Consider the following 10,533-nt stretch of genomic DNA (forward strand, 5'->3'; position numbering starts at 1 on the left):
GCTGTCAAATTAAAATTAGACTGAGCTGTCAGATCTATGGCTGTCAGTTCTGTCATTAAGAAGCAAATCAATCATGCATGTTGGTTGGTTTTAATCGCACTTTGGACGTATATATTTAATTTTAATTAACTATAGTTTCGATTTAAACTACTTTGTGTGTATTACTACTATAAATTTATGTAAGTAATAATTCCCTTATTAAATTGGTCAAAAATATTTTAGACCACCACAGTTACGGTGAGTGTCACTTGGATCACTCATTTAAATTGCTCGCTGGATAAATAATTGATCAGCGAACAGGTTTTCTCGTAATAAGTCCTTGGTTGTCATTTATGTTAATATTCAAATGTGAAGGCTTCATTGTACCGTCGAGAAGAGTTGATGCGTAGTGGTCTGGTTAAAATTTCATTGATGTGCTACTGAGCTACTTTTAAGAGTGCTATCGTCAAACTTTCTCTATCATTCATAAAGCTATATTACGTGTAAACGGTATGTGCAACAGTTGTTTCAAGTTTTCAATGTACTTGCTTGTTAACTAACGCAATTTCATCAATTGTTTTATCAGACACTATCTGCTGATAGTGTTTATCAGACTACATTTGAAAGTTAGCTGTGTGATATTATTCATTGAGCTACATAACCTTAGTTTTTCTGGCCCTAATCTAAGCTAAGGCTAATCTAAGGAATGTCATTAAAAGTTTTATTAATAAGATAATTTATTTATAATAATAGATTTATTTTAAAATAGGATGTAATTAAAAGAACAATTAATTGAAAGAAAAATAAAGCTCAATCTCTTAGAAAAATGGACTTCCAAAATCTCCTTTTTTCACTATTGTTTCTGAGATAAGATCTTTAATTTTTAAGTTATTAATTGGCTTTGGTGTAGTTAATGATAATCCTGTTATTCTTATCTAGTGTTAAAAGGTCATTGAATCTTTTGAATGCAATGTTATTTGAGGATCAAATTGGTTGATGTACTATTTGTGGGGTTTCCCCTATCAAAGCCACAAGTAAAATAATGGTTGTTGCTTCATCTACAGTACTTCCCCAGTGCATGTATTTCATGGGCATATGTTGATGAAAGTTTAAATAGATTCCTTTTCAATTTTATAGAGATATATAAACTCTGGTTGACTATTTTTCTCTTGTTTTTTTAGTTATTGAATAGGATTAAATAGTTCAAAATAATTTATTATTTTCCTGATTAATATGAAAAGAATCATTTAATTATCTTATTCACCATTTCTCATTTTGGTTTGCAATATTTTATCTTACTTAACACGCGAGTGTATTTATCTGTTACAAAAATAAATAGGTAATGGAAATAGTATGGTAATTTGTAATTCAATTGTCAGCATTTAAAGTCATAGCTATTGTTAGACACAAAAATCTATGAGGCTATGCTGATTTTGATCTTTTAATTTATCTGCCAACTGAAAATGTACATACATCTTTCCCATAGGGATGGACAGAGACTGCATTTGCCACGATCCCACACATCAATATCATCAGTGGTAACTGGAAACCAACATATATATAAATGATAAATATAATAATGCAATTATTAATGAAAAGAAACCATTTATTAGTTATTGCATTGAAAAGACATTACTTAACCATACAGCTTTAACAGTCTCTTATATTGCCCACAGAACATGGCAGAACAAGACCCACAAGCAGGAGACACCGGCCCACCTAAGGGCATCCCCGCACTGAAGGCCCATGTAATAGCGAACAAAGTCGACGTAGCCCTGTGGGGCATCCGAGTGCTCACAGTGCTGTGTACTATAGGATATGTTATACCCATTTTCAATAAGTAAGTGTTTTATTTGAAATAAATATAGGCACTTAAAGGGCCATGTGGCTCCCAGCACCAATAGATTTAATAAAAGGACCATCTATCTATCTCTTTCCCTTGGATGTCGTAAAAGGCGACTAAGGAATTTTTTTTTTTTTTAGGCGATGAGCTAGCATCTTGTCACTATTTGAATCTCAATTTTATCATTAAGGGAAACAGCTAAATGTGGCCTTTCAATCTTTTCAAGACTGTTCTATTTTTGTTACTGGTTCTGTCTACTCCGCAAGCGATAAAGACGTGATCGTATAGGCCTATTTTCAATATGTAAGCACTATTTGAAGCAAATTTAATATGTTAAAACTGAAATGCCTAGACATGAAACTTTGATTATATACATTCTTAAATAGCATGGCCTTAAAGCAATAAAATAGTAGAAAACCTAACTGGGTATCGAACCTGCGACCTTTGTTTTAAAGGCGAAACACAACCACTGCACTTAGCAGGCAGTCGACCTTTTTGAAACCAACATCAGTCATAATATTTTAATACCAAACAAGAGAAAAATCAGTGGCATGATCACCTTTTCATTATTATATCTGAGTAGTTTATTCTCGTTATCATATATATATATTGTATGTTTTTATTCTGCAGTTAACATTTAGAAATGTTCGTCATAAAATCCTTATCTCACAATCTCATTAAAATGTGGGTACATTATGATTTATTTATCATACTTTACTGTAATTTGTACTTTACATTAGCTGTTGAACATGGACGGAGAAAGTATTTTTATAGGTCATGTGCCGTGTGGTTTACGGCACCTTGGACTTGGATCACTCCACGTCTTTCGCTTAGATGTTGTAGAAGTTGATTAAGGAGATAAGGACTACCTATTTCACATCATGATCTAAACTAGGTTAGGCTTAATAAGGTAACGGAAGTCAAACTTGAAATATCGTGGGGAGTCAACATATAAGCAACATTTTTGATTTGTAACTATTTGGATGTGTAACTTTGAACCAATGCGGGTTAGCATCTGCAAAGGTTGTGGAGGTCAGACGGACTTAACCAATCCAGCTTCCGTACAATGGCACGCAACACGCCATTTCTTACGCGCGAAAAACTATCGTTGTTTCGCTTTTTATTATGACGTGAAACGGGACAACTATAGTTTTTTATAGCGCTAGTGAAATACTGTGTCGCGCCTGTCATACTACGCCGGCAAGTTAAGGTCCGGCACTAAAGCCAGGAGAAAGAAGAACCTTTTTGTCCCCAAAGATAAATTACAAGACACTTTAAAACAGAACGATTCTATATGTTGCCCATGGATGTCGTAAAAAGGGATTAAGGAATAGGCTTATAAACTCGGGTTTCTTCTCGTGGACGAAATGCTAGCAACCTGTCACTATTTTTATATCAATTCCATCATAAATCCATGCAGCTGAACATGGCCTTTCAGAGACTTTCAAAAACTGTTGGCTCTGTCTACCCCGCAAGGAGTATAGACGTGACTATATGTATGTATGCCTATTATAAAATATCTATTTCATCCGCAGTCCAGTATCAGCGTTCTACAAAGCCCTCTTGGCCAACGCGGCCACATCAGCTCTAAGACTGCACCAGCGGATCCCGGCGAGAGAAATCTCGATTTCCAGAGAGTTCCTCACGAGATTCTTCTTGGAGGACAGCGCGCATTATCTGTTCTACTCGCTGATCTTCATGAATGTGGCTCCTAATTTGTGTATCCTTTTCAATGTTAATTATATATTTTCTTATAAAAAATTTAAGACAATAAGGTTAATAAGTAATTTAAAACTTTCGATACTATTTATTAATAATACAGGTGAATCTCAATTCTATCAAGGTTTATACAAAAAACTGTTATCTCCCTCCACCTACCTACCCCGCAAGGGATATAGACGTGATTATATGTATATGTTTTTACCGTTAACCTACATTAATTTGAATTGAAATGAAATTCACTCCGTATTATTAAAATTGTACTAAAAAAACGTAATTAGGTAACTACTAAAATTAGAATGTCAACATTTCGTTCGGGTCCTTTAAATAGAGCATGTAATTAATACCTTTACATGCTTACATCAATTAAATACCAACTTTGTACATCTTAAGTAATTGTAAATGTAAAAACAAACAATTTCCAATTGATTTACCTACTCATATCGAGTAAGGTTATTTACCGAAGTCCAATGCCACACCAATCAATTTATATGTCATTGTCGACTATTGATTTTTCCATATTTAATATTCTTGGTGCATTGAGCACAAAAATATTTTATTTTATGTAGTACCTATGTTATCTTTCTATTTCTCGTTGTGGATGTCGTAAGAAGCGACTAAATGGATCAATCACAAAAATAAGTGTACCAACAATTCTCAAATATGAATATCAATTTTTGATGGTGTCGTAGACGAAGAGTTTCGGACCAGCCAATTAAAAAAGTAACATACATATTACATAACACATAATCAGGCGTGACTGTATGTATAAACTAAAACTTTAGGCTGAGCTAAAACATAACTAAAAAAACTATTCACAATAAAAAAAAAATTGTCCCCAAGGATGCTGTAAAATATATATAATTTGTAAACTTAAAAGTGATAGGGCCTATTAAAACTTACACAAGTGAAAATTATTGAAGTCAAGTAAAATTTATTGAAGCTATTGCAACAGTATGCACATTCTTAAGTGTGGTAAATGCTAGCTAATTATCAATTAACAATGATTGCGCGAAAATTCTCCCGATTGACCTTAAGGCCGACCGCCATCTTGGTTTCCGTTCAGACGGACATTGGACACATTCCATTTTGGACATCATTCTACTTGTTTTGACAGATTTTTCATTGGACCAATTCTATAACTTATATTTTTAATGCTAAAGTAACTCTGTCTGTCTGTAACGCTTTCACGCTTAAACCACTGAATCGATTTGAGTAATGTAAGATTTTTTTATTGCAAAAAATAAAACCACGCGAACGAATTCATGGGCTATAGCTAGATCTTTATAATACAGATCCTATACATATAGATTTCGACGCAACGAGATCTCGGTTTCCTTGACTCTTGGTCTCAGTGATTTTGACGCCGATATTTTTGTTCGCGCTGCTGCACGCCGCCTCTTATTCGCTCACGATTCTTGATGTAAGTATTTTAATTTGATTATCTATCTACCGGTGTTTCATCTCTCTCTCTCTCTCTCTCTCATCTCGGCGTGTTCCCGGTTGCACTCTCTCCACTATTCGGGATTCTCTCTATTCATTCCCGGGGTCCACCTCTGGTGTTTCGTCTCGTTGGAATGTAATAAAACCAATAACTGCAAGTGTAGTTCGTGGTTCTTTAAGAATAAGACCGCTCCCTCTTTTTCACCTGTATGTCGTGACTAAAGGACTGCGCTATCGGAAGAAGTCGTTTGATTGAGTGTTTTAAGTCACCTTTAACAAGGGGTCATATTTCACAGTTGACTATACAGTCGACAGCGTACCAAGTAACCCCGCATGTAACTCAATGACGCGATAATAAAGGCGAATTAGCAGTGAATATGGGTAGGTTGATTTGCCGTCGGCTGTACCATCAGTTGTTTGACCGTGTAAAATATAAAATGTGTACCACTGCCAGAAAGCGCGCATTGCGCATTTATCCAATGACTTTACTTTCTCTTGAGTTTTTGCGCGATTTCGATCACGCACGGCGCGAGGGCTATCTCATTTACCGTTACATTTTAAGAGATAGCTGCTAAGAGAGAAATAGGGAAATACCAAAAAATGTCTGCAATTATAATTGAAATAAAATTGCAGTTTATATTATAGCTCCCATATTTGTAACATCGCTTTTTTGCAACCGCTGCCACATGTTTTTTTTTAATATTGCTTAAAAAAATTGGATGCAATGCGACAAATTGCTTTAACATTTTTGGGGCCAGTAATGCTTAGCCGGCCGTAATACCATATGTTAATACCATAAATACCATAATTAATGTTGTCCTCGTTAGTATCATTTTTATATGTTCATTTTCCTTATACGTTAGCATGTGTTTCTAAAATAATATTAAAAGTTATGTTGCTATGTCAATCATGCTCAACAAAGAATGCGCTCAAGAAGAGATTATTATTTAAAAATGGACCAAAAAAATAGCGATATCCTAAGGCATTCGCCATTTTGTTTCAACTTCCAATAGCCTCTGCTGGATTTGCATTAGTTTTATAAATAAGTTAATACCAGTTTAAACTAAATGGTATGAAATTCTAATTTGGCTTGGCATGATATTTCTGGAAGGCATTTGATTATTTGAAGCGTTTCAATATTATCTTTTTTTTTTAAATATTGTGGCAGCAGGTGCAAGTGCATAAGAGCCCAAACTACAAAGTTACAAGTGTGTGGAGTTTAGTAACTTACATGATTATGATCGGACGTCACTTGGTGAGTTAGTTAAATCTACATATAAGAATACGGATTGTTAGCATTAGGTAAAGAATTGAATTGTCTCAATAACCGTTTTGGAATATGGCGTGTTTGACACGGATTCGTTCTTTAGGCTAAGACTACAGAACCTGGATCCCCCTTCTGCCACCAAATTTTAAGTGTGTTACTTAAGCGTGTGTCCTCGACGGCTGCTCAAGTAGATGTCCATAGGAGGATCAAGGAATACAACTCCGCTTTAGAGCTATTGCTCCATTTTTGCCCACTCACTGTGAAATCTTGGTTTGCATAATTGCATTGACACAAATCAATAAAATTGCATCGAAAATTCTAGTTACTGTCAATTGTACCTCTACCTTTAATTACTTGATTAGTAGTAGCCTACCCCTCAGATATGATTGTAAATCTCTTTATATCTACAATTTCTATTCCATATCTAAACATTTCTCAGTATGACATCCAAATCTACTATTTTTGAAGAAAACTTAGATTTCTACAAGTGTTTTTACCTACCTCTACATTGGTGTTGGCAACATTAGGCTTAAAGATCTTTAATGACTCATAAAGAATTACATTCACTTACAATGAGCCTAAAACTAATACACATCATAGTAACATTAATATTAGCTGCCATAATATTTTTTTATCGTCGTTTAAGACATTGGATCAGATACTGAGTCTAGTTCACCTAATAATTAATCATGTTTTTCCAGACCTTGGGCCAGAACTCCATGTGGGTGGCGCGTCTTCTGATCTCGCTGGTGGAGTTCCAGTCTCGCAACATTCTGCGCGCGGCCGCCTTGGCAGAGATCATATTGTTTCCGATCGTCGTGTTTATGGCACTTGGGTGAGTTGTTTTTTGGTTGGCCGTTAATTTATTATAACTTAACCGTGTGGTTCCCGCCACTTAAGAATAGAACATTACATCTCTTTCCTTTGGATGTAGTTAAAAGTGACCAAGGAAATAGGCACGCATTAAGCTTCTACGCATATTGTAAAAGACGATCAAAGAAATGGACTAACTTTGGGTTCCTTTTTAGGCGTTGGCAACCTGCCACTATTAGAATCTCATTCAGCCATACAGCTCAACGTGTCCGTTCAGTCTTTTCAAGAGTCTTGGCTCTGTCTTCCCAGCAAGGAATAAAGACGTGATTATATGTATATTACTAACTATTCAGAACTGTTAACAGTTCAATGAAATGAAAAATTCCCTGCAGAATAAGAGGTCATCGGTTAGTAGTTTTTGAGGCGGATACTTTAACCAAAAGTGGTGTGTGGTTCCCGGGACCAATAGAGAAGAGAATGGGACCACTCCATCTCTCTCTCATAGATGTCATAAAAGGCGACTAAGGGGCTAGGCTTATGAACTTGGGATTCTTCTTTTAGGCGATGGGCTAGCAATCTGTCACTATTTGAATCTCAATTCTATCTTAAAGCCAAGTAGCTGAACGTGGCCTATCAGCCTTCAAGACTGTTGGCTCTGTCTACCCCGCAAGGGATATAAACGTGATTGTATGTATGTATATACTTTAACAACTCGACCACCGCTGCTTTGTTAGTTTTTTTGTCTCTCGAAGCACATATTGTATTTAATTTAAAACCACAATTTCCAGCGGCTACTGCGGCCTCCTAACGCCATTCGTGTACTACTACTTCGTGACGTGGCGTTACGCGTCACGTCGCAACCCCTACACCCGGAACACGTGTCGCGAACTGAGAGTCTTGGCCGAGAGAACGGCGGAGAGGCCCAACTTGCCGGCACCTGTCAAGACCGCCATCTTGTCCGGCGTTCAGTTGGTGTGTCGTATGGCGCCACCTATGGAGGAAGTGCGGCAGTAGGTAACATTATTTTCTAGACATGCGCTTTGGAAGCGGTAGTAGTTATAATTAGATTTAAATTATGTGACGTCAATAAGTGGTACCTTGTATCCAATTTTGATAATAAATCTATTCTATTAAGTAAGATGATAAGTCCGCCTTTGTTTTTTTTTTTGTTTTTCTTTTTCTTATGGTGCAATAAAGTGTCTTTCTATCTGTTTTTTATTATACTACTTGCATTTGAAAAGTTAGTTAGCTATTGTATTGTAAAACGGCGTAAGCAAGCGTCGAGAATCAAGTCGGCCATCTTGTCACTGTGGCGCCATCTATGGAGGAAGTTCGACAGGAAGTCGTCACAATAATCTTTAGCTTTTTATTGTAATTCGTCTCTATTGTATTCTCACAACAACTAAAGTTATTTAAAATTAAAATGCTATTTTAGGGATATAGCCCACGGAAGCGTTCCTCTTCTAACTTCTTAATAAATTTCAACAATTGAAATTTAAATCGTCAACGGCCGTCGTCGTGACGTGGCGGAAATAAAATTACCCCTTAAAGATTATGTTTCTTAGAAACACGAAACCTTAATCTTAATTCAACTTAATTAATTTCCAAAATTATTTTCAGATAACGAGCGTAAAGCGACATCTGCCGGGAAAACGCAGCATCAATACTAACCAAACGGGTCGCTCATTTGTATCAATTTTTTTAACCCGAGGAACGCACGCATTTGGTACTTTTGTAATAGTTAGATACAACTTAGAATACACGAGCATAGGAAATAATTTTAGTAACATGTTTATAATGTCCATATAAACCTTGAATGAGAGAGAATGCCTTGTGGTATTGAATCCACCTGTTGTACATTTTACGTTTATAAAGTTTAAATAGACCATGTTTGGATACCGAAAATAATTAGTCTAATATCATGACGAAATCTATGAAGAAGATCCAATTAAATGCAGATTCTTCTATGAAAGAATCTGCCATGATTTGATACAGTAAAGAAGGGAGCGTTTCCTTCTTTTTTGAAGTCTGTTAGCATCTTGTAATGCAAAAATTCATCAACACATAGTACAGAATGTGTGCAGTCCCGTAATATAAGGAAAAATCATTATTGGTAAGGATTTTTAACAGCAATATGAATCTTCAATTCCCCAAATTTATTCTAAATCGTCGTGATTATTTAATTAATGAGCTATGCTATTTGTTTGTTTTCTTACAGCACGACTTTCTGTTATTTCAGAAGAATGAAATGTATTATTTTAAGGTTTTATTTCTCCCGAACGGTATGTATAGTAACGGAATTGAACTTAATATAAATAATTAACGTATTTTTTTTAATGAGAGGTTCAAGGTATAAATAGATAAAGGTTTGTTAACTAGAAAAGATTTTACGCGCGTAAAGCTCCACAGCCCAGAGGTCTACTTACACAGATCAATAAATAAAAACGCCATTTATTTGCTCAAAGATAAATCTCCGAGCAGTGAGAATAGTTCTGGCATAATATACCAATAGTGTGTTCGGTAAACTGGATTTGACGCAAAATATATAGACTAGTATATTTAAATCTTATTTCATACCGTTTGTGGAAGATCTAACTTCAACAACTGACACAAGTTACCTTGCATTTCTTACTTATTTCGGTTGTATTTAATCATAATATTATACGGCATTAGAATGGTATTATGTTAAGTTAAAAGTTTATTTAATATAAATGGTCCAATTTATTTTATAAGGAATAAAGATTTTATGTTAAGAATAAGCGAATCCTGAGGTATGCAATGCAATAAAAGCCGTGTGTCAGCACTTTTGTAGAAAAATCCCATTACTGATTAAAAATAATACGGAAATAAAAAGATAAATGTGTTTTTCAAAATAGAGAAGGGTAACCGTAACAGTCTATCAAAGCCTATTTTTCTACTTTTATCTTCTAATATACATTGAATATCAATAACGCAAAATAAAAAAAATATTGATACTGTAATAGTTTAAAAAGTTCTTTTAATTTTTTTGATTACATCATTAAGTTAAAATTATTTGACCAATTCATTGATTAACAGTGGGGATTAAGTCCGATATTTCAATGTACCAAATTTAGAACTGATGTATGTGATCATTGTCTAATGAAATCGCGAATTTTTTTGTCAATCCTTGATTGAACTATTTATGTATTTAAATTTATAAATTCTCGATGTATGTACTCGTACCGCTGACACTTGTATTTAGTTATCATAAAGATGCACTTGGTTTGGGGTGATTGTAGTCATGTTTTTTTAAAATAAAACTGTTGAAAAAATGTTTTGTATATTTAAGAGTTACTCCTAAAAATTGTTTTTTTTTTTTTTTGGTATAGGTATACGATAATTACATCAAAAACATTAAATTTATGTGGGAACTATTAACTGATTGAAGTCACAGAATTTTGTCTATGGGGCTCACACGAAAAATCAAGTGTACAGGGACGTTACTGTC

At 34.8% G+C, this 10,533-nt stretch overlaps 1 protein-coding gene across 4 annotated transcripts; it reads left to right on the plus strand.

Annotated features, from left to right (window-relative positions):
* The first annotated feature begins 18 nt into the window (after positions 1-18).
* LOC106140512 (Krueppel homolog 2) lies at positions 19-10,368 on the plus strand. 4 transcript variants are annotated; one of them, XM_060950418.1, is made up of 8 exons: positions 878-927; positions 1,466-1,517; positions 1,656-1,819; positions 3,358-3,542; positions 4,897-4,964; positions 6,953-7,086; positions 7,853-8,078; positions 8,685-10,368. In XM_060950418.1, the coding sequence occupies exons 1-7, from the start codon at positions 893-895 to the stop codon at positions 8,076-8,078; spliced, it is 864 nt and encodes a 287-aa protein (XP_060806401.1). In that variant the 5' UTR covers positions 878-892; the 3' UTR covers positions 8,685-10,368. The 4 variants fall into 4 exon arrangements, with proteins under 4 accessions (XP_013197567.1, XP_013197568.1, XP_060806401.1 ...); XM_060950419.1 differs by having other exon boundaries at positions 7,853-8,074; positions 8,685-10,366; XM_013342113.2 differs by lacking the exons at positions 878-927; positions 1,466-1,517 and adding an exon at positions 19-179 and having other exon boundaries at positions 7,853-8,074; positions 8,685-10,365.
* Positions 10,369-10,533: the final 165 nt, after the last annotated feature.

This window comes from Amyelois transitella, chromosome 21, assembly GCF_032362555.1.
Source record: "Amyelois transitella isolate CPQ chromosome 21, ilAmyTran1.1, whole genome shotgun sequence".
Lineage (NCBI taxonomy): Eukaryota > Metazoa > Arthropoda > Insecta > Lepidoptera > Pyralidae > Amyelois > Amyelois transitella.